General features: G+C 39.3%; 1 protein-coding gene across 1 annotated transcript in view; it reads right to left on the bottom strand.

Moving 5' to 3' along the window:
- ERC2 (ELKS/RAB6-interacting/CAST family member 2) overlaps nt 1-24,370 on the bottom strand; it is a 901,810-nt gene that overhangs the window by 407,390 nt on the left and 470,050 nt on the right. The window contains exon 15 of the mRNA XM_055344919.1: nt 12,440-12,575. Coding sequence (XP_055200894.1) covers nt 12,440-12,575 — 136 coding nt within the window. The remainder of the gene's footprint in view (nt 1-12,439; nt 12,576-24,370) is intronic.

Here is a 24,370-nt window from a genome sequence, read left to right as displayed (position 1 = left end):
ATTTAATAGATGCTCTGGAGAAAAAAATCTTTTTCTTAAATGATTTGGAGAAATTTTGGATTAAAGAACATTAAACTCGACTACAGAAACTCTCAGGGTTTTTACTACACTAATATGGATGGCTTTCCAAATGTAGAATACAGCATGTATTATTTTCCAAAATCATTTGACAAATGGAACCCTTTCTTCAAACGGTATCTCATAGACCTTCACATTGATAAACAATGCTTTGGGAAATACAAGTCTAGATAATATCAACCCAGTTTTTATCAAATTAGTCTCTTCCCACTTTCCCACAGTTCATTGTGACCCACATAGTTGAGGGGACATAGTTGATATAGTGGCTTATTAAAATAATAGTCTATTTCATCAACAATTACATTTAAAGGCCACATAGCTCCTGCTCTTGAGAAGAAGGCTGTAACCCAGGTGGCTCAATTCTGAAGAGTTTTTGCATTGTGTATCTTGTGTCCAGGCTATCACCGTTCTAATCTTTATCTTATACTTAAAAAGTAGCAACTGGTGGGTGTGTTATTATAACGGACTACTCTGAAGAAAGAAAACACAATGTTTTAGTGCACACTACAAAAATCTTCTCTTTTTTTTTTCAAATTTTATCTATTTATTCATGAGAGACACATGAGAGGGAGAGGCAGACACACAGGCAGAGGGAGAAGCAACTCCATGTAGGGAGCTCGAGGTGGGACTCGATCCGAGGTCTCCAGGATCATGCCCTGGGCTGAAGGCGGTGCTAAACCGCTAAGTCACCCAGGCTGCCCTACAAAAGTCTTCTCAAAATGGCAGGCATGGCACTTCAGATAAAGAACAGAAAGAGTTTAGAATAAGTGATATTTAAAGCCAAATAACATATTACATGGCTGGTACTGAAGGAGACCCATGGATTCCCAACTGGAGGATGTCCTTGCCACTGACATGGATGCTTCAGTTGGGCAGCAGCATCCCCAAGTGCCCATGAGTTGTCCTCTTTGGTGGCACCTTTAATCACCACATGCATGTACACTTCAGTTAGTCTCAGGTTGCCAGGATTTCAGAGTTAAAAGGGACCTTACCCCAATACAAGCCTCTTGTTTTGTAGATGAGAAAACAGGCTCAGAGAGGGAGAAAAAATTATTTTCCCAAGGTCACATGGCTAATTAGTGATTAAGCCTAGACTAGAACCTAAATCAGCAACTGCCCTGGTACTCTCATCCCTCACTCACTCACTCAGATCTTTGTATCCTAGGACAGAACTGTGGTTCAGATAGCCTTCTGGAAGTTTCTGTTCCAGCTTGCCAGAGCTAAGGCTCCAGCTATAGACACACTCTCATGGTTACCTCTTTCCAATGGTCTTCTATTCCAGAGCAAGCAGCAGCCAAGGAACACATGATCTGGCTCACTTGTATAAGCTGCTGCAAGTCAGATGCCAGAGGACATCTTTAGTCAGCAGAAAAGATCTTGAGATATTCAAGGGTAAAGAATCTTGTCCTTCCAAATGTTAAATCCCAGCAGGTAGCACAGTACTTAATGCACAGAAGTCCTCAAAAAAATATCAGTGGGACTACTTCAGAACTCAGGGAAGACCCTTGCATGACTTGAAGAAACATTTCAGTCTATCTCATTAGTTAAAAGAAACTTATCCATCACCCCAAAAAATTCATGTGAAGCCTCTTTACCCAAGTTTATGCTACCTAGTTTTTCTATTTTTGGAGTAGCCTGACCATCGTCTTCACTGTTACAATAGTTACCGGGCTAATAAGCATATAAAGAAACAGTCTGCACAGAAGAGACTCAAGACTGAGACCTGAGAAAGAATGCCAGCTCTTTTTCTTGTTTAACATCACCAAGTCTCAATCTTTTCAACTGTACAATGGTTCCAAAGATGGTAGCTACCTCATTCATTTCTTGGGAAGATTAAACAAGTCAATATGTATACAGAGAAAGTTGGCCAACTAAGATTGGTTTTTAACAGCTGCTTGTCTTGAAAAGAAGTGTGAAGCTGGGTAGGCAAGAGTCCTGAGATCAACGGCATGTATCTGCCATCATCATCAAAAAGGAGAGAACCACATGCATATCAGATACTCACTGGAGATGAAGTAAGTGGTGTACTGCCCAGATTCCCCTTCAGGACTAAGGCATTCATTCCTTCCCCAGTTGCTGCGGGGGATGTTCCTTCCAGGGTTATGCCCTCCCCAGGGGTTACCCATATCCATCCACTCACTTGTTGAGAGGGTAATAAAGGCTCTCATCTCAATTGGAGTCATCTCCTTCCAAATGGTCACCCCAACTCCATGGGATATTGATGGAAACAGCTGAGCCTCCCTCACAACTATGCCCCAGTTCTACTTCTTCAGTGCCCAGTCCTGCTTCTCTCCCTTCCTGAGAGCCCTTCTACCCAACAGATCTCCTGCATGTTAATCCCACTCTCAGTTTCTCTGGGAACTCAACCAAAGACATTAGTCTTGGAATAGTTCATGGCTCAATGAAAAGCAGTAGCTAGTATTCTAATTGCTGAACTATCTAAGCAATCTACACTTCTTTTCCATGACAAGAGACTTCCTGAGTTCCTTTACAGGCGACATCCCTCTGTGGATGAGGAAAGTGGCAAAAATATAAATAACTTAAACTGATCTTTATTTAGCATCTAAGAGTCCTAAACTACATAGTCTGTTCTCACAATTTTCTTCACCACTGATTTGCTACTTTTTTTTTTTTAGTAATTCTAATTTTAAAGACATGCAAGATAGAGGATGATAGAATGAATACCTTGTTCATAGACTTTGCATAAAGCTTCATTCATTGTGAGGAATCATTTCATGTTATCTTAAATGGCCAATCTAATATCCACTGATGAAAGAGCACAGGCTCTTGGGGCTTATGGATTAATTGTTCAAAGCCTACTAAAGGTGGACCTATCTTATGGAACCAGTGGGCTACACAAAGGTCACCAGACAGGATGCAAGAGTCCTGGGTTCTGGTCTCCCCTCTGTGAATAACTCTCTCTGGAATCTTGGGCAAGTCATGTGTATTTGCTGGGCCCTACTTCCCTCATCAGCAAAGCAAGGGGCTTATATTAAATAAAATCTAAGGTCCTTTCTAGTAAGAAAAACTTACGATTGCTTAACCTTGCAGGGTTTTTCCAGGCAGCATAAATAAGTAAGATATAGAGGGAAAGTGTAATACCAGAGATGAAATTAAAAATGTCATAAATTCAAATTACCAGCTTCCCAAATGTATATTACAGGAGAGACTATTAAGTGACCAGGAACAGATTTTATAGTTGTATTTTCCTTTTGCAAGATTTCCATCTAAATCATTGCCCATGTCATTGATTGTCATTTCCTTAATCTGGAGTGTTTGAATATACAGTTTAGCAATGCTTTGGACAAGCCATAAGTCAAAGTTAACATTAAAAAAAAAAAATTAACCATGCCCAGGTCTCTGCCTTCCATAAAAACATGCTGAAATACCAGCATCTATTAGAAATAGGTTATTGATGTTGGGAATGACATGCACTGTGATTTGCAGGTGCCCCCCTGACTAACCTTTGGTAGTCATATCTCAAGGTAAACCTGCCATGATTACCCTGGCCAGGAAGAGCTGGTTTAACTGTACTGGCTCTTTTGATGCATGTTGAACATGAGCACCCTTTAGGGACCTCCGGGGGCCCGTGAGTGAATTATCATGTGAATTCTAACTTTGAAAAAATAATAAAGTATGCTATCAGAATTATTTTCTTCTTTCAATCCCCTTGCCTTCAAAGTGTGGGGTCTTTAGTAATGCCTTCATTGTATCTACTTTGAAAATTATATCATGCCTGCTATAGATTCAAGAAGAATGGAAAGACATATAGATGCTCCCAAGCACACACCCTAAAGATCTCTTTCTTCAGTGGCTTTTAAAGTGAAAATCCAGGTTCAGAAACTTTTGCCTGGAGCAGCAATTTTTTGTTTCCAAAAGCTAAGCTTTAGTCTGACCTTCACAGGAATAACTCCTATGCACTGGTACCTCCTCAAATCTTTACCTTTAATAACACCTAAAATTGCAGATAGTCAGCCTTAACAACTAACTGTCTGAGGCTGTTTCCCTATCTATAAAACAAAAACACATAAACTTGCCCCTCCCAATCTTTAAGGTCAGTAGGAAGATCTAGCCTGAAGAATATCAGGGAAGCATTTTGAAAGCACTCAGGGCTCTGGCTGAGATGTGTAGTTGTTATTGTTGACTAACCTGATCATCTGCAGTGATTTGAAAAAAAATATATATATTAAAATGATGTCTCCAGTATATGGCCCAAGCTTCACCTCAAAGTAAGCCCAGAGGTCAGAATTAAAGATAAACAGAAGAAATGCAGGTTCTAAAGAGCCAGCCCTGCCTCTTTCCCTAGAGCTGAGGCATACCTATGAATGCTTAAATCTCACTGGAGAGCACAGGAGGATGCATGCTACCTTTCCCTTATCGATTTATATTTCAGGGACCAAAAAGAGAAAATGGAATAATATATTAAAAATTGTCTGATCCTCCTTAGGAACCTCCTTTGAAATGAATTAAGAAATTACCATATTATTCTAGGAAGATTCCTTTCTCCACCTCCCATCCCCTCAAGCTTTGTCATTCCAGGACATTCAGGACTCTACCTCTATAATAACAATGATTTCATTTGATAAATATGTTGCATTTCATTCTATAGGATATTCAGCCTTGGACAAACAAACATTCACTTTGCTGAGGACTATCTAAGAGCCTTTAATGGGGTGAATCCTGAAAACCCTTCAGAAAAGAATAATGAACCCCACTCTGTCTCCAGGGGGTAATTTAGTAGGTAGATTAGGCAACACTTGATTAAGGGTAAACCTCTCTTTTCCATAGAAATATATTGTGTTTGTATAGAGGGGCTGTATGAAGTGGAGGATTAGGTCACAGATCCTCAAGAAAAAGCAGAAGACATTTCTCAGAAGAAACATGTGAGTTACTCCACATTTGGAAAAACAAGTAATACTTTATTGGGAGGAAAGAAGAAAAACCCCACATACAACAGTTTTATTTACACAATTTCACTTTAGCTTCTTGGAACATTTCTAACAAATGGTTAGTTCCCAAATACATTGCACAGAATGCCTTGTCATCCCTGACAGTCTGTGAGTTACTACAAAGAGTAACGACTCAACTCAAGGCTACCAGAACTGATTGTCAAATAAGATTTTCTGAGACTGCCTATAGGGAGCTGCTACAACAAAAGTCAGTTTTGGCTCGTGGGGGATTATAGTGTGAAAGAAAAACAAATGTCAACATAAATCCCCAAGGAAAGAAAGCACTTCTGTACTAAACCTCAGTCCTACCCTCCAACGTTCTGTGCCCTCCTCAGACTCGCAAATACTTGAGTATTTCTTATTGTCTGAAACCACGAACAGAGTCTGGAAATGTTGGATGTGGTTCAGTCCACATTTCAACAACATGATAGAATTTATTCACAATTTAATGGAAAATCCCAACAATCCCTACCCATCAACATAGAAAATTGCAAGGCAAACGAAAACACTTTGCAGTGTTAAAAAAATCATATTAAATTCTTATGAAAATTTGAACAAATGTGCGTTTTTCTTTAAAACTGTGTTCGAGGGATCCCTGGGTGGCGCAGCGGTTTAGCGCCGGTCTTTGGCCCAGGGCGCGATCCTGGAGACCCGGGATCGAATCCCACGTCGGGCTCCCGGTGCATGGAGCCTGCTTCTCCCTCTGCCTGTGTCTCTGCCTCTCTCTCTCTCTCTGTGTGTGACTATCATAAATAAATAAAAATTAAAAAAAAAATAAAACTGTGTTCGATGACTTTTCCCATCTTCCCATATGTTGAACAAGATGGCTGAAATGGAGCCGCCCTAAGTCACTCTATGCTATACCAACCAAACGGCCATGAAAAACCAGGAGCTAAATAAACGTGTTTTGACAATGATGAATCTCTTAACTCTGCTGGTCAGGTTTCTTCTAATGGCAGTACTTAGAAGTGTACCATAACACATGAACATGGATCACAGTTAGAGTAACAATTTTAAGCTTAGGGAATTGAAAGAGAAATGAACTTAACTTAGTGACTTGGAGAGATGAACATACAGATATGGGGCTTAAAAATTGTTGCTTAAATCATTAAGTGTCTCTCTGCAAAGAAACAACTTCCCAATGCTTGGGAACTTCATAATGCACTTTATGTTTGCTGAAGGTTATGCATTTTTTTGAGGTTTATGTTGTTTGTTACACTTCCTCAGTAAGCTGACTCCAACTCTAATTGGAGAAGCAAAGTAAAGGAAGTCCCCTTGGAAAAAAGATATGGATATACAGACTCACACAAATTAAAAAATAAAATTGTCTTTTTCGCTTTCCTTATTTTTTAGAACTCTACTAAAAGGACAAAAATAAATGGGAACATTCATTTGCTTTTTAAACTGATCACACTTGGGTTTAACCACTGGCAGAGAAGAAACTTTACAGTTCCCTGGGAACCTATAATTTGGAAACGGAAGCACACAAGAACAGACTTTAGTTTTCAGGCAATAAATTGAAGAGAGTTCTGCAGACATACAACAGAAAAAGAGCATAAAATATTGGCTTGTGCATTTCTTAGAATGTTAGTTCATTAACTCGATAACTACACAGGGAAAAATGCAGCCAAAATCTACAAAGATGTCCAATGGGATTTCAAATTGGCATATTTACTCAGCAAGAAATAGCTAGAGGTTGGGAGTGGGGGGTGGGAAAGCATCCCATTCTGGTAATGCCGACTTAGTGTGAATCTCCGGAAAGACACCTTGTTGAAAAATCCCCATGCAGTCTCTAATGGGACACACAGAAGCCCAAAGCCCCAAGGCCAGACATAAATATCATCCTCCATAATCTGTGCCCTGGAGAATAGTTCTACAGAATACCAAAAAATCATGATCTTTTACATTTACTTTTTACACACAGTTCAACTTAAACTTGAAAAATGCTTTAATTTTTCCTCTTTATTGCCTAATCTGTTGTTTAATGCTTTATTGGAAACTTTCATTTACTGGTTTATGCTCTATATCTGTATTACTCATCAGTATAGAATCGTTGCAAAGGATTTGTTGGATGATACTCCCAATGGTCACTGTCTTCTATGGTTAAATGGTCATTATCAGTCTCTCTGGGGGAAAGTTCTAGTAACTGAACCCCAAATAGATCAGGTACTGTGCTAGGTCCTGTCATAAAGCTCACCTTATTTAACCCTCCCAGGGAGGTAGAGATTGTGAATTCTCACTTCTAGATGAAAAAAAAAAAGTAAGAGAGAGATTCCTTACCTTACTCAAAGTCCTGAGCTAATAATAATAAGGGCCGATATTTGAAGAGTAGACAGTTTAGCTCCATGGTTCTTTATTTTTCCTTTCTTGCTCTCTTTGCCAAATTCTCCAAAACATGCTTTAAGAGTTAAATCAAGAAGACTCTCTATTCTTATACATTGTGGATATTTCCTCTGAGAAACAATAATTCAATGTATTCGAGGTATTTTCAGACAAAAAAAGGACTCAGGGCAAATGCACTAAACTGCCCTTTCTCTTGGATGGGTCAAACTGAGCTAGCTAGGATGCTAGTCTCTTATATCATGTGAACCCAGTGGGACCAGAATGCAGGGCTGTATAATAGAGGCTACAAGCCAATGGTCAATTCATCTGCACATGTGCTTCCCTAGACCCAGAGTGTATTTAAAAACGCACCAAATCCATAGATTTCACATAAAAATTTATATTTTATGGCAATCAGAGGGTCCCCTCAATCTTAAGCCCACCTTGATGGCAGCTTTCAGTAAAAGCTTAGTAGTCTCAATTCCTTTTGATGAGCCATGGGCTCTTGAGTTCCTTACCACCCTCTATGATATCTGTAACTAAGGCCACTGCAGCTATAATTTTTCATTATGTTTATGTTACTGTTTTTTCTTATGTAGAGAAATATTTCTCCAAATCTTGCCTCTTTTGACAATTTGAATGATTAGTCTCAAGTCCTCACCCTTCCTTGTATCTGCCCCTTTAAAATGTTCTTTTCATGGGTAGAGTGTACTTCCCTAATCCCTGCTTATTTGCTCAGCCATGTGCCTTGCTTTGGCCAGTGAGGTGGGATGAAAATCACAGTGTTATTTTAAGTCTAGGCCTTATGAGACCTTGCAAGTTTTTGCTTACTCTCTTGTGCCTCTGTTACTGTCATCATAAGAGTTTCCCCTGGGTGACCCCCTTCAGCCTGAGTCTCAGAATAAACATATGTGGAAGGGAGGTGCCCTAGAGACTCACAGACTTGCAGAAATAGGAATGCTCATTCAAACCCACCGTGGAGAAGCTGGGCCATTTAGTCAATCCGAAAAATCTGTTACAATAACTACTGATGCTTTAAAGCCACTGAGTTTTGGGATGATTTGCTACATAGCATTATTATGTCAATTGCTAACTGATACATCTCTACCAAAAATTTAGATTAAGACAGGCTGAAAGAATGAGACATCATAATTTTTTCTTACATGCAAACCTGTTTCTTATTTGTGCTAATAGCCTAGACCTTGAAGGCATCTGAGTTTGCAATTCTTGCCATAAAACTATAAACCTAAGAACTAAAGAAAGTGGGGTTTGTGAAATGTTTCTTAGCATGACTGTATATCTAAATTGGACTGAAATGGCCCAGTTTTTGCCCATTGCTATTATGTCCTGGTTTGAATACATTCAACTTTGTCTCCAATTTTCATAACTAGTTGAATCTCTTCAATCTCTCTTTTATAACCTCATCCAACAGCTATTATTATTGCAGAAAATACTCTACCTGAGATTTTTCTGGATATGATACCTATTTGGTTGATCAAAATCAGTAAGTCATAATGTCCAACCCTTACAAAAAACTAGTATAGAATAATTCAAATTTAGTAGGTGCCAATCCCACATCTACTAACCAATCAATCAATCAATCAACCAACTGTCCAACTAACCAAAAATGATCCCAGCTGACAGACACCTATTAAAAGGCTTAAGAAGCTAACTCATAAACAGGAAATACTTAAAACAACAGTAATATTAAAAAAATCAAGTGCCCCAAGAATGGAAAGTTCTGTCTTCAGAAGGCAGTAATTACTGCATCTGAGTACATCTGCTTAACAATCCAAGAAAGTGGGAGTTTCACTCTCTATTAACCTTAACCAGAGACATTTTCATCAAAATTAATTGTGATTACTTTTTATTGCATTTCAAATGCTATCCTTTATATGGGGTGGTCAGGAATGCAACTAAGCAATTCCAGACCATTCTGTCTTTTACGAATAGGTCTATGAGGTAGTTATCAAGAGGCCCCTTATAAAAATATTGCTATGCAAAAAGTTCATGAGTCAAAACAAGACATTAATTTCCATAACTAGATGTGTCCTTAGAAATGACTATATATAGAAGACAGCAAGTCTGATGCTCAACGCATATCGAGTAGAACTATATAAATGCCCACACATATCATAGACAACAATTTCACAAAATGTTCCTTTTATCTTTTCCTTGTTATCATAATAATAATTAATCATTAATACTTATTGTGAGCATAACTTGTGCCAAGTAAAATTCTAAATTCTTTATAGGTATTGCCTTTAATTCTCAGAGCAACCCTGGAGTAGATACAATTATTATTATTCCCATTTCACAGATGAAGAAATTGAAATGAGGGAGAGTAAGTCACCTGCCCAAGAACATTCAGCTAGTAAATTCTGAAGCTTGGAATGAATGCTGGGCATTCTAGCTCCAGAGTCAGTTAAGGAAAGATGGTAACACTCACCTCACTGAAAACTACCACCACAATCAATTGGTCTGTAATGTTTTGTGCCCTGACTGTACTTTGCTCTACATAGACTCTATACCTTTGCTGACAGTTTTCCTTCCTGGAGTGCCTTCACTACTGCTGAGTCCCTCCCATCTCAGACTCATTTAGCTGTCATCCTGTCTGCTCCATGAAGTCTCTCTGCCACTCCAGTTTTCTTTCTTTCTCAAGTCCTCTCTTAGAACTCTTCTCCAGAACTCACCATCCAAAGATGGTCAGATCTAAGTTTGAGTCCTGGCTCTGCCACTTACTAGCTAAGTAATTTTGGGCAAGTTATGTAACCTCTCAGAGCCTCCTCCTTCTTGTACATCAAATGAGATAATAGGTTGTCTATCCATTACCCATATGATGGCTGTAATGGATCTCTACGGTTTTACCATCCAGCATCCCTTCTAGTAACACACTCTTTTTTTTCTTGTGTGAGGTCACCTGTTACCACTCTCAGCCCATAGGATTCGGGTGTGGCTAACTGCTATCCCCTAGGCTCCAGGTGATTACATCCTGGCCTAGCCAATATATGCATTCGTACAGGTCTGAACTTTTGCTAGAATCATCAGGAAAGAACCTCTCTCCTCTCCAAGTATGACTGCACTCACAGTGGAGGCTGGCTGCTGGTGGTCAGGTTTGGCATCACTGTGGACAGCTTTCCTAAGAATCAAGACAACAAGGAGCAGAGTGTACCTATGAGTAGGATGGAGACAGATCCCTAATGCCTGGATCTGAGTGTTGGAATATCTGAGTGTAGTCAGGCCTGAAGTCCACCATGGCCTTTTCAGTTAATTGATTTCCCTTTTTGCTTACTACAGATTGAATTGTGTTCCTATCAATTGCAACCAAGAGTCCCAACTAACTCAACTCATATAAGAATTAAATAGGTGCTGGAGCGCCTGAGTGCCTTTCAGTTAAGCGTCTGTCTTCAGCTCAGGTCATGATCCCGGGGTCCTGGGATCGAGTCCCACATTGGGCTCCCTGTTCAGTGAGGAGTCTGTTTCTCCCTCTTCCTCTGCCCCTCACCTCCAGTTATATACACACTCTTGCTCTCTCTCTCAAATAAATAAATAAATAAAATCTTTTTTAAAAAAAGAATTAAATAGGTGCTGTAAAGTACATAGCCTAATACCCACCATACTGAAAAGTTCAATAAATGATAGCTACTACTGCAATTGTTCCTCTACATTAGTTTCTTGAAGGCAGGGAGACCCAGAATCAGGTAGCTCTCTACTTTTTACTAGCATGTCACATCATAACTTTTCTGAGACTCCAATTTTACCAAATGTAAAATCACCAACATTGTGGTAAGAAACAAATGAGAATATATGCTTGGCAAGGCAATAAAATGTTCTACAAATTTTAGTTCTCATGATCTCACTCTGTAGGCTCCAATCTAACATCTCCTACGACTGGTGGGGAAACTAAGACCCAAATCCTAGGACAAGAACACTGAGAAAGCTGTGGATTCAAATAAGCTACCAGTCCATGCTAAGGAGTTGCCACGCCTGAACAAAGGACCTGATGGTACTACTGTGCTAACCAAATCAGACATGCATGCAAAGGGGCTTGACTGAAATCATTAAGGCACCTCCAAAACACAGAGACAAAAAGAAACTAATATTGACTAAGTAACTTCCATGTGCCATGCTCTGTGCAAGACATTTCCTTTTATTTCATACTCTAGAATAATTATTTATTTCTCTTTTGGTCAATTAAAAAGATGAACTGTGAGTACATATTGAAACTATCTAACTTCTTCTATCTCCAAGGAGGAAACCTAATATATAACTGGAGAAAGACACTAATTAATAAGCAAAATTTAACATGAACTCTGGCCAAGTTGAACTTGAACTGCTCTGTTTAAAGGCACACTGGAATAAATAAAGGAACTTCAAAGCAAATGCCCTGTTTTAGCTTGAATGTTTTATTGAGCACATGGGGAGAGCTCCTTTGCCAAAAATAGGGATGTTAATGAGGAAAAATTGGTGTTTTCAGTCAGCCAGTTGGTTTCTGAGATAGGTCTGTCCATTCAGTGATAACTATATTCCACAGAAAAGACAGAATAATGATGTCTCAGAGCCTCAGAGTTTTTTTTTTTTTTTTTAGAAGAGCCTCAGAGTTTTGAGTAAAACAAAACCAGTTTTGTGAACTATCTGAGATCAACTTAATGCATCCTTTTTCAAATAGCTTCTGTGATAATACACATATATTTCCCTTCTACTAACGCCAAAACCATTGAAATATAATTCTAAAAGGGGTATATGTCTACATTTTAAGCTTTTTGCCAACTATATAAACACAGCCCTTACCTTTTCTTTTTTTTTTTTTTTTTTCAGCCCTTACCTTTTCAAGTGAGGTATAAAAACCAATGGACTCCATACAGCTTTAAAGTTTCCACCATAATCAGCTCTTTTTGGGCACCACTCTGAAAATGATTCTCCACAGTTGTAAAGACCTATTGGGTTCTCTAGGAGTACACTGTTCGTGCTGGACTCAGAGCTAAGGCAAGTCTCCCATTTCTGTGCATATTTTCTCACAGTAATGGGTACCTGTTAGAGAGAGTCAATCTCCAGTTATTTAGGTTTTAAAAGGAGAAGCCTGAGCTCACCTGCAAGTGCTGTGAGTTGTCAGCCACGCTATCTTCTCGCCTGCGGACTTCTTCCAGTAACTGGGCATTTTTCTTCTTTTCCAACTGTTGATTGTGCTTGAGGTTGGCCACCTTCTTATTCTGATCCTTCATATGCCTGACAAAAGTCAGCAGAGTGTGGTTAAATTCAACCACTGGAAGATCATATGTTATCTTAGAAATACTAAGTATAGAATATATTGATATGGATTCAGGAAAAGTTGAAACTTCAGAATATTCCATTAATTCAATCACAAGTATGCATTGAGTAACCAATTAATGCCAAGTGCCAGTATGGCACTGGGGCTGCCATGGTGAATGAGATATGTATAGTCTTCACCCAACTCATGGAGCTTAAATGTCAGTGGGAGACACAGACCAGGACCAAGAGACACAATTTAGGCTTCCTAAAGGAGAGGAAATAAATTGCATGCTGTGAAAGATGATGATGCACATTGCATTTCTGGAAAGGCATGGGGTAGGAAGATGATTTTAGGCACAGTGGCCTGGAAACCGCCCCAAAGGAGGTGAGACAGTGGGTAAGACTCCAAGGAGCCAGCCAAGAATTGCCAGTGGAGGGAGGGAATTCCCAAGAGGAGGGAACAGCAAGTAGAATTCCCAAGGTAAAAAATGACCAACTACTTCCAGGAACTGGAAGGCTGCTGAGAGGCTAGCCCAGGGTGAGAGGGAAGAGAATCCCCTCTTCCTGGGAACCTGTGACTACAAAGGTAGGTGGGACTTAGGGAACACAAGGCCCCTGGTCTGTGACGGGGCATTTATTTTCTTCTAAGTGGTTGCTCTTATAATTATTATTATTCTTTTGGATCATGTTCCTATTCTGAGATCATAATCCATTACTTTGATTTTAAAATAACAATTACAAGGCTCCAATCAAATACATTGTCATCACTTAGCTCAAACAGAATAACACTTTGGCTAATCATCATGTTAAATAAAGCCCTGGTGCTTGCAATAAAAGTTCTTAATGAATCTACAGGATCTCAAAGTGCAAAATCATAAAGTGATCAAGTGAGAAAAAGACTAAGGACAAAGGATGGGTTAGAAGAGTGGGGGGAGGAGTGCTAGGCTTAATGTGGACTATTTCACCAGCAGTGTTTAGCAAAACATTCCACAGATTTAGGCAACCATGTCCATGGCAGCTGGTATAAATCTAATCTCACACATGAGGAGGCAAAAGGGCAGTACAGAGAGGGCTTGAGAGCACTGATTCCAAAAGAGGAAGACCTCAGAGTAGAATCTTTTGGGATCCTTCCTGAATCCTCCCAGCCCCCCCAGGCATTGCTAAGTCAGTCACTATCATGGAGTCCTGACTCCCAAAGCAAGTGAGAATCACTGCTCTCACGGAAACATGTACAAGATAAGAATTAGATGATATGCAGTAAACATGTTGAATTGAAACAATTGCTAATCAAATGGAAGCCACTCTGAAGAAGAAAAAACTTCTATTTCTAATCCTCATAAAATTATATACTCTGCTACTCCCTCTCTCTCCAAGAAAATAAAGTTCAAGAGAACTTATTAAGCTGAATGATCTTCTATCAGAAATCCTGCTAATGAAAATATTCTGAACATGTTGGTCCTTATGAAAACTTACAGTACTGGCTGAAGCAGTGATTTAACAATTTCTGGTGACACTTATTAACAGGAATGCGGTGAGAGCCATCTACTTGGTCAACATTCGGATTGGATAATTTTTGTCTGACGTTTCCTTGTTTTTACCCAATAAATACACACATATAAAACTACCAACTCAAGTCTACGTGCGAATCTTCTTTTAGAAAATTACCTTTTGGTTACTACAAAGATATTGAGAACAACTTCTCGCTTCCTAATTGAACAAGGATATAGTATTTCCAAAACTCATACTAACCAAAGGCAAGCACACTTTCCAGCTCAGGAAATAAGGTCCATGCCCAGAAATAGCATGTGATGGAGAGGTCAGTGTTATTAGTGAGATTAAGTAGAGGACATTTTTATAAAGAAAAGCTTTTTATAACTTTGAAGCAGACACTACACAAAACCAACTACTAAACATTTTTTTTCTCCAAGCACCACTAAAAAAGAAAATAGAGTATTACTGCAAATATCATTTGCATAAAGAACTCCCACAAAGTTCTTGGTGCAGTATGAACATACATAGATCTTACTTTCAGGGATACTGCAGTGTTTTTTACAATCCAAAAATTATAAAATAAACCTCCAATTCCATGCATCCCGTAAAGCTTCTCTGAATTAAGAATGAGTGGCTAGGAATAATGAAAAACTGAAGTCCGGACATTGTGACAGAGGCCTATTCTCAGTATTCTCCAACCATTCGTTCAAGTGTTGCCTGACGTAGGACGCATGATTGGAAAAGAAAAGCTGGGATTTGAATGGCACTGCTTAGAACTGCCAATTAGGTGGATGCAGAGCAAGGTGATGAAAATGATCATTTTGTCTTTGTACACATGAATATCAATAGATACCTAGAAAGTATACACAGTCCCTTACAGGAGTGCTAGGTTTTCAAATATAATTCTAGCAGAAGAAATATATTTCCTTCTTTTAGTAAAAGCTTACTTGAAAGCCAAAAAAAGAGAAGGATTGTACTGGCAAAGGTAGGAAAGAGGTAAGGGGTAGGAGAGACAGGTAAAGAAGTCATGAAATTTAAAAATATGAGATCCCCTGATCAAGAGAAAATACCCCCACAGAAGCTCACTAGACACTTTTTGAAGGAATGGTCACTGTGATTTTTGCTAGTAATAACTTCATCTCCAGGAATAAAATCTCTGGTGATCTATCACTCCCAGCCTCTCCTCCCACCTGCAGAAGTAAACCACATGCATAAATAAATGGGGCTAACTCAGAACAGCTCTCAATGGTACTAAACTCAGGAAAGTAGAACCCCTGGGGGTGTAGAATGCAAAGCCCTCTGGCAACATGGCCTCAAAAGAGAGTATCATTGGTAACCATTTCCCAAATTCCCACCCACTAGGCAACTCAGATTCTAAAGCTCTGCCAGAAAAAGACCTGCTCCATATTCATAAATAAAGTTGACTTGGGGCAAACTTTTTTCTCCAGGAAAACAAAAATTTTAAGAAGGCCATTATGGAGGGAGGCAGATGGAGATTAGTTGGAGAGTAGAGTAGCAAGGTCAGTTTTCATCATTCAATTTAAAATTAACTAGTTTCATAAAGCAAGTCATGTCACTTTTCAAAACTCAGCCATCATTAAGGAACTTCGATTAAATAAAAAAATTCCATTAGATATCAAGATCAACGATGGCATCTATATTAGGAATGAATGTCAGAGAGGACAGAATCCTGCTATTCACTAGAACAGTCTATCAAATTAAAATTAAAATTAGAAAATGTTCCCTAATTTGCTGGTTGAGAGATTATTAGGCTTTGGGGCCTCTACAATTACATAGCTGGGAGGGAGTGTGGAGCAGGGAGTACGTATGTTTCTCTAAGTGCATGTGTATATTGTATATACAGGAGAAAATAAAAACTTCTCTTTTTTTTTAAATCTCAGCAGAAAAAGATGCCACTTTTTACCTATCTGCTCTCAAAAACGTTAAAAGATTCATAATCTCCATTGCGAGAGAAGGCCAGAATCTAAATCTCTTATATGCAGTCAGAAAGAATATAATTGACAAAAATTGGTTGCAAAATTATAAACCAATTTGGCAGTATCCACCAAAGTGTCCATACCTTTTGCCCAAGCAAATACACTTCTAGGAAAGTAGCCTAAAAAAATGCTTGCAGCATATGCATGAATATTTATATACAAAATTTTCACTACAGCACTATCAAAGTGAAAATTTGGTAACTGCCAAATTGTCCATCAGAAGGAGATTGGCTGAAGAAATCAACTGCATGCACACTCTGATACTACAAGCTAGCTAAGAAGATTAAGGCAAAACATGGAAAGCCCTTCAAGACATATCATTAATTGAAAAAGAAAGCAGGTAGCAGAATAATATATATATGCCTGATCTTATTTATGTTAAAATATTAAAGCCTGTCCTTGCATGGAGCCTGCTTCTCTCTCTGCCTGTGTCTCTGCCTCTCTCTCTCTCTCTCTCATGAATAAATAAATAAAATCTTAAAAATATATATTAAAGTCTGTTTGGAGATACACACACACACACACACACACACACACACACACACACACATCCTATTGAAATGGAAACCTCACACCAGTCTGTCAACAGTGGTTACCACTGAGGAAGGGAATGAATAAGGGAAGAAGGGGGAGTTTTCATGTGATACTGTATGCATTTGTGTGTCTGTGCAAGTGAGGTATAAATATATACAAGAAAATGCACAGATATTAAGTGTAAATATCAATGATTTTTGACCATTTAAAATATAGACCATTGCCAGGCACATGTCCCTGTCCCCTGACAGGAAGTAATCGTTAACCCAACTTTTTATCTCCATGGATTTGTTTTATCTATTCTTACATTTCATATACATGGAATCACACAGTACATGCCCTTTTGTTCTGATTTCTTTGACTCAGTATAAAGTTTTTGAGACTCATTTATATTGTTCTTAAGTTCTATCTTATTGCTGAAGTCAAGTGGTATTCCATTATATGAATATACTACAGCTTGATTAGCCTGTTTTATATTTGGGCCGTTTCCAATTTTTTACTGTGAAGAATAAGGTAATTTAAGACAAAATCAGAGAGGGAGACAAGCCATAAAAGGCTCTTAACTATGAGAAACAAACTAAGGGTGGGTGGAAGGGAGGTTAGATGGGGGAACAGAGTAACTGGGTGGTAGGCATTAGGAGGTCATGTGATATAATGAACACTGGGTGTTATATGCAACTGATGAATTACTAAACTCTACCTCTGAAATTAATAATATACTATATGTTAATTAAGTGAATTCAAATAAAATAAAATTAGAAAAAAGAATAAGGTTGCAATGAACATTCTTGTATCAATATTTTTATGGATATCTGTTTTCTTATATCTTGGTAAAATAACCAGATGTAGGTACAACTGGGAGTGTAAATGGTATAACCCCCATGGAAAACAATTACAGGTTATAAGAATCTTCCAGGAACCACTGAAAGATAGAAAGTAGTGGCATAAACTCCGGAGCCAGGCTCCTTGGGCTCTATCGGAAGTCCACCATTTTCTATCTGTATGTCATGGGCAAGTTTCTTAACATCTCTGTACCTCAGCTTCTTCATATATAAAATGGAAATGATTTTGTCTAATCCATAGGGTTATTGTGAAGAGTTGATATATTAGTACAAGTAAAATGCCTAGAATAGATTCCAGCATGTCCCCTCTCTGTTTCATTCTTAGCTCACAATATAAATGTGATCATGTAGTATATAATGTTATGAATACGTATTTAGTGTCTTGCTTCCCATACCAGCAGCAGGTATTCAAAATGCCTCAAACAATGGACTTTGGAATGCATTATCAAACCCTTTGTGTCATATATTTAGCTTCCAGTATGCTTTTCTTAATAATAAGATGAGTTGCATTCCAGTAGTCCATCCTAATGGAAGTGTTGCAAGAAGGTCACGACAAGCATGGGTAAGTGAGCTGGGATCCCACAATGACCGCACAAGTAGATGGGCCACACACACAAAATGGAAGCTGACAATGAGTATTGCGTGCAGAATTTCCAATAATAAAGGTTTTTACTTTTAACCACTGGGATGATTCCACTTTTTTAAGGCTTGTAAATACCATTCAGTATTCCAGCATACCTATAAATTGTAGAAAGCTGCATAACTATTCTAAAGATACTTTTATAGCACATACAAATGTGCTAAGTGTCACAAGCATGATATTTCTTCCTGCAAGAGAAAATATCTGGCCAGCTGTGGTTACTTGAATCCAGCTCTCCTCTCAGCAAAGAGCAATAAGTAGGGCCAAAGTCTTAGGACTTAGTTCCAACACAATTTAGGATTTAATTCTCCCTACCTCAAACTCTCTTCTAGAGCCCATATGCACTCTCCTTGCTTTCAACTGTTTATTTTCCCACCCAAGCTGGGAAAACCTAGGAAGCAAGTCACACAGCAGAAGCTAGTCACAATCAGCAAGAGAAGGGTTTGTTTTTCTTGTAGATATTTCACTCTGGTGAAGTTCTGAAGGGCTGGCTACCTTTATTCTCCACTATTCTGGCCCTGAAGAACCTCCTTCCCCTATAGAGCATCATACTAAATATAAATGGAACCCAATGGCTGAAAGCCTATGCTGAAGAGAGTAGATGGGGGCTCCTCCAATGGAACACCTCAGGGAGAAAGCCAGGTGTTCTCTGATGCCCCTTGTCCTCCTCCCAATGCATTTGGTAGGACTGGCATGCACCCACAGGAAACTCAAAGGGAAATAGGAAAAGGCTGGCCTGTTCTTCACCCTCCTCAGGACTTTATATTCAATAGAGGGGCACCTAATAACAAGACACTCTGCCTGGAGAGCAGACCATACACACAAGGGTCACATAACTAACAAGCCTGGCTCCCATTTACTATTCATCAAATACATTTCTTATTGCTTGGCCTTTCATCTATGTCTGGTGACCCAGAGAGCACAGACTGGTCATGTAGGTCTGAAAATGATAGCCCAGGAATGATTATTTTTCTCATTGTTAAGCAATAAATGTATTGTAATGTTGTACATCCCCTCACTGTAGACTGAACTATATGCTCAGGTTTCTCAGCCCATATGTCCAAAGTTGGCAGCAGGAGTTCACCACCAGGAGAACCGAAAACAGGGTCCCTTGTCATCTCGACCTGCCTGGTAAGGGTCCCCTACACCATGGCTCCACCTATCCTTTGGTGCTTTGATGCCCTGCTAAAAGCTGACAGTACAGAAAGGCAGATAAGGAAACAGAGTGGACAGACCCCTTCTCTCCCTCACTCCTACTACCACAACACCTCAAGTCACCATCACTTTCTGCCTGGTCCATGATACTTTTCTCTCCTCACCAAGCTCCTGCTCCTGCTCTGCTGCCCGTTTTATGCCACTCTTCACACAGCAGCAAGAATGAGTGTTTCAGAACAAGTGAATTCATGTGCTTGTTGATGTATAACTCTCCAAGAGTTTTCCATTTCCTAGAGAAGAGAGTTGTACATCTGTGGACCTCAGCAGCTGCCTCCCAAACCATTTTCACCTTTACCCCCAGAATCCAAAATCCAGTCTTCTTTCTTTCCTCTCTGTCTGCCCACCCACCCCTATCCTCTCACAGACACTGCTCCTTCTACATGACTGACTTTGACCTTTCAGGTCTCAGCTTAAATGTCACCTCTTCAAAGGTGGCTTTTCTGGGCATCAAATCAAACAATACCCCCTCCCTCTCACCAAAACTGCTATGCCCACATCCATGCACTTTCTCCATTGCACACACCACAACTTGTAAAGATATCTTTATTTGCATTTTTTATTGATTACAGGCTATTGCACCACCAGATAGGCATTACTGCCAGAACAGGGCCCAATCTTGGAGTATTCACAAGACTGAAGGAATAACTTCTAACCACATCCTCTCTGGCCCACACTATATCACCTCCGAGTTCGTGAGGATGCCAGCTCCAACTGGTCCCCCTAATTCATTCTCCGCAGGACAGGGGACAAAGTGTCTGGTACACAAACAGCATCATATTTCTCTGCTGCTTAGAACTTCTCACTGGATTTCCACTACCTGAGGAAAAGGCCATGCTTCTTCCCTTTACTCCTACCAGGTCTACCTCTTGCCTCTCAAAGTCTTATCTCAACCTACTCCCCACAGCTACACTGGCCTTCCATTTGCACCCTCAATACACCAAGTCCTGCCACCCACAGGGCCCCTGCACAGTGCTTTCCTCTTCTAGAAAGCTCTTCACCACACTCCCATCTCAGCCCTTTCATCACAGACAATTCACATGCATCCCTCTTAGGACATTGTCCTAGTCTTGGTTAATCTAGAAAGTTGGATCCCCATGTTATAAAAACCCAAATTATGCTGTGCTTGCAACACATTTCTGATCCTTTAATGTCCTCCTTGTTCTGCTATAAGCACCCTCAGCACAGTGATCACAACTATCTGTTCTCTAAGAATTGAGCACAATGCCTACTCCCACTATTACCAATAGATTTCTGCTGCATTGAATTTAATTCTAAAACCTGCGGCTGTTTAGTCAAAAGATGAAACAGTCCCCCTTGTGTTGACTAGGTGTTTTGTGTGAACCCATAAATCTATTTAGGAATATGCATTTAGGGATTTACAGGAGTTAAGATTGCCCTCATATTTGTTTTAAGAAAGGCACTTCCTATTAAAGAAGAATTCAATCTTATATAATGAATATGGCTTATTGTCAATGAAATGGTACCAAAGTAAAAAGGAGTAAGACTGGATTGCTGATGAATACAACTGGGTATTACTAGCTGGTGCCAGCACAATAACAACTCAGAGTTCTCATTCCTATAAAGGTCATTTTTAATATTACACTGAATATCTATAAGATGGCACCTAGAAGAAACCCAGGATCTCTTTCCTAATTTAATTCATACTCAATAGATGGTTTTTAAAGTCTACATGGTTCACAGTAGACTGATATTTTCTCATCTATGCTGCTGAGAAAGCTTTCTGACATCTAAAAACAAGGATCAGCAAACTTCTTCTATAAAGGTATAGCTAGTAAATATCTTAGGCTTTGGGAATCATATGGCCTCTGCAGAAATTATTCAACTTTGCCTCAACTTTGTCATTGCACCATGAAAGCCTAAGCATGCTACAAAAATGTGCATGGCTGTGTTCCAATAAAACCTTATTTACATGAACAGGTGGGCAGGGCTGGATTTGGCCCATAGGCCAGAGTTTCCTGAATGCTGGTCTAGACACATTCTAATACTGCTATGTAGCAATGATAACTACAGACAGCAAATGTTCACATCACATGATGTGCTCTAAGCATCTTACACTTATTAGCTCACTTAATTCTCACAACAACCCTATAAGGAAGGTCCTTTGATTATTTTGCCTACAAATGAGGAAACTGCCAAAAGTTACAGCACAAGTGAGTGCAGAGGCAGGATTCTCAGTCTGGCTCCAGCGGCCACACCCAAGCCATTAACCTCTGTCCTGTGCCACCTAACTGTGGAGAATATTGCATAGCTCCTTCATACCACTCTCACTTTCTCTTCTCCCAGGCTTACTTAGAAAGGTCTAGGGAACAGCAATGAAAATTCTCAGGATATAATCTCTGTAGCCCAGTCCTTTAACACCACTCCAAACTTTATAGGATGCCCTGAGCAGCAACTCAGTTGGCTATTAGAGAACTAGATACACATGAGGTAATTACCCAAGAATATTGGCTGTCCACCAGGGGAGCCTTGGAATGGAAGGTGGGAGCTTAACAGCTTCAAACTTCATGGTGGCGGCCACAGTTACTGAAATGAAGATCCAGCTATGAAGCAGAACACAAAACCAACAAGGACGCCATGCAATTTCCCTATTAATTTCTGTTCTCTGAACCCGTTAACCTCAATGTGACCACTTTTTGAACAAATTATGTGGTTTTATGGGTGAATCTACATGGAGAAATATTTAACGTATTTCATATCCTGGAACTTCACTGCATCATAATGAGTTTGGCTCTTCTTCCTGTACAGACAGATTTAATCACAGACAAAGGACTTGGAGATGATAAAATAAGTGAAGATAAAAATAAGTAGACACTCAACAAAAAGGGAAAGTAAGAGAAAAACAAAAGGGCAAGAGCAGGTAACAGATCTTAGGACAGAACTTCTAAAAATGTGGGGGCAAACCCAAGGCAGGGCTAAGACATAAGATTAAAACTACTGCCCTGTTTCCACCTCATATCTTCTCCTTGCACATCATTTACTTCTTCCCAAATAAAAAAAAAAAAAAGAATCTAAACACTTTAAAAACAAAACATTCTTATAATTGCCACAATTCCAGGGAGTATTATATTCTTCTAAAAGCCTACGACTCCACTGTTAGGCATAGGCACATTAGGGCCAATTTGGTAGGGTGTCAGTTGTATTTACAGTTTGGGGTAATATAAAAACATATGGAAACTGTGAAAATTGACCCCTGGGGGGCTAATGTTAGAGGAAACCAACATTCCACAGTCTGGCCAGAGGTTGGGGGCGATTTGCCCAGACAATATAAAGCCAGAGCAACCTATGAGCACAGGGGCACTTGGTGTATGCAAGACCTATTTTTATTGCATCCAATCTGGAATTGGTCTGCAGCAGTCCAGACGTAAAACAAAGCAGAGGTCTAAGAAGATAAAAATCTTCTATGCTGATTTTCCAAATTAAAGTACAGAAATAGTGTGTCAGAGTCTATATGATTTCTTATCAAAAACCAATGTTAAAATATTGCTAAATAATAAAACATCTTCTATCTTTCAATATTATATTCAGTGTCAGGCACTATGCTAAAGCACTGTAAATATATAGCCTCAGTTAAACAAAACAACATCCTAATTTTATCCCCATTCCACAGATGAAGAAAGGTTAACATCATACATCATACAGTTAATAAGCAGAAGACCCAGAATTTGGCGTCATTTCTATGACGCCAAAGCTCACTGGCTTATCTATTATGTCATATGGAAACAATATAATATTGTACATTATTATAAGATCTTTGCCATAAAAGTAAATGGAGCATTCTAGCCAGACACTGGCATTCTTTTTTGAGAGTTAACAATCTTTTTTCTCTTACAAGGAAGCAAAGCACTAACACATCAATAAGTAAGTTATATTCTCTTTAGAATCCGGTCCAAGGTGTGGCTTATCAGACCATCCCCAGAATAATTCAGACTAATACTGAACAGTTTTGCATTGCTGCACAGCAACATAACACAAACTTAGTAGCCTAGAACAACACTCATTTATTATCTTACAGCTTCTTTGAGTCAAAAACCCAGGCACAGCTTGGTTGGTCCCTGTGATCCCAGCTTTGCCAGGCTGAAATCAAGATGTTAGCCAGACTGCATTTCTTATCCATTGGCCTAACCGGGGAAGAATGTGCTTCTATGCTCATTCAGGTTGTTGGAAGAATTCCTTGCCTTGCAGCTGAATGAATGAGGTTCCTAGATTTTTACCAGCTATTGGCTGGAGCTGGAGACTGCTTTCAGGTTCTGGAGGCTGCTCATAGTTCCTTGCCATGTGGCCCTCTCCATTGGCAGCTCACCATATGGCTATTTGATTCCTCAAGGCCAGCAGGAAAAATCTCTCCCCAGTCTCCTAGGATTGAGTCTTATACAATGTAATCATGGGTGTGCCACAACTACCTTTGCCCTGTGACACACTCTGTTTGAGGGAGTGGCACCTATCACCTTAGCCACATTCTATTGACCAGATTCAAGTCATGCCCACATTCAATGGAGGGAACTATACAATGGAGTGAAAACCAGGGAGCAGAACAAAGACAGAATTAATTTTATTTAAAATTTTTAAACCTTTATTTTATTTTGTTTGTCTTTATCTTTCAAAAATACTTCACAATACTGTCCATTTCAAACTGTTTATCTTGGTATCTACCTAACAGACCTCATTTTTCCATTTCTCAAACTTCTTCCAAACCATTTTCACCAGTGCAAACTAAGGCATTTGGAAGGCATAACTTATGGCCAATGAGGGGTTATGGAAATTTATGCATCCTTACACTTTCCCAAGTATTTATCCCCATGACAACACACTGCAAAAATAAATGCCTGTTCTTTCCACTCTTCTTCTCATAACTCAAATCTCTTCTAACTCTTAGTTAAATGACAATGAATAAAACAGAATCAGTAGTGGGAGGCGGATAAAATGAAAATCAGTGAAGGATAAAAAAGTGGCAGAATTATTGGCAAAGAGGATGCAAGCCACTTCCCCCCAATTATATGAGAAGACAGAACAAACCACTTCCCCCACACAATT

The sequence above is a fragment of the Nyctereutes procyonoides genome, unplaced genomic scaffold (assembly GCF_905146905.1).
Source record: "Nyctereutes procyonoides isolate TBG_1078 unplaced genomic scaffold, NYPRO_anot_genome, whole genome shotgun sequence".
Taxonomy (NCBI): Eukaryota; Metazoa; Chordata; class Mammalia; order Carnivora; family Canidae; genus Nyctereutes; species Nyctereutes procyonoides.
Note: the sequence above shows the minus strand (reverse complement) of the source record. Positions and strands in the feature narration are given on the sequence as shown.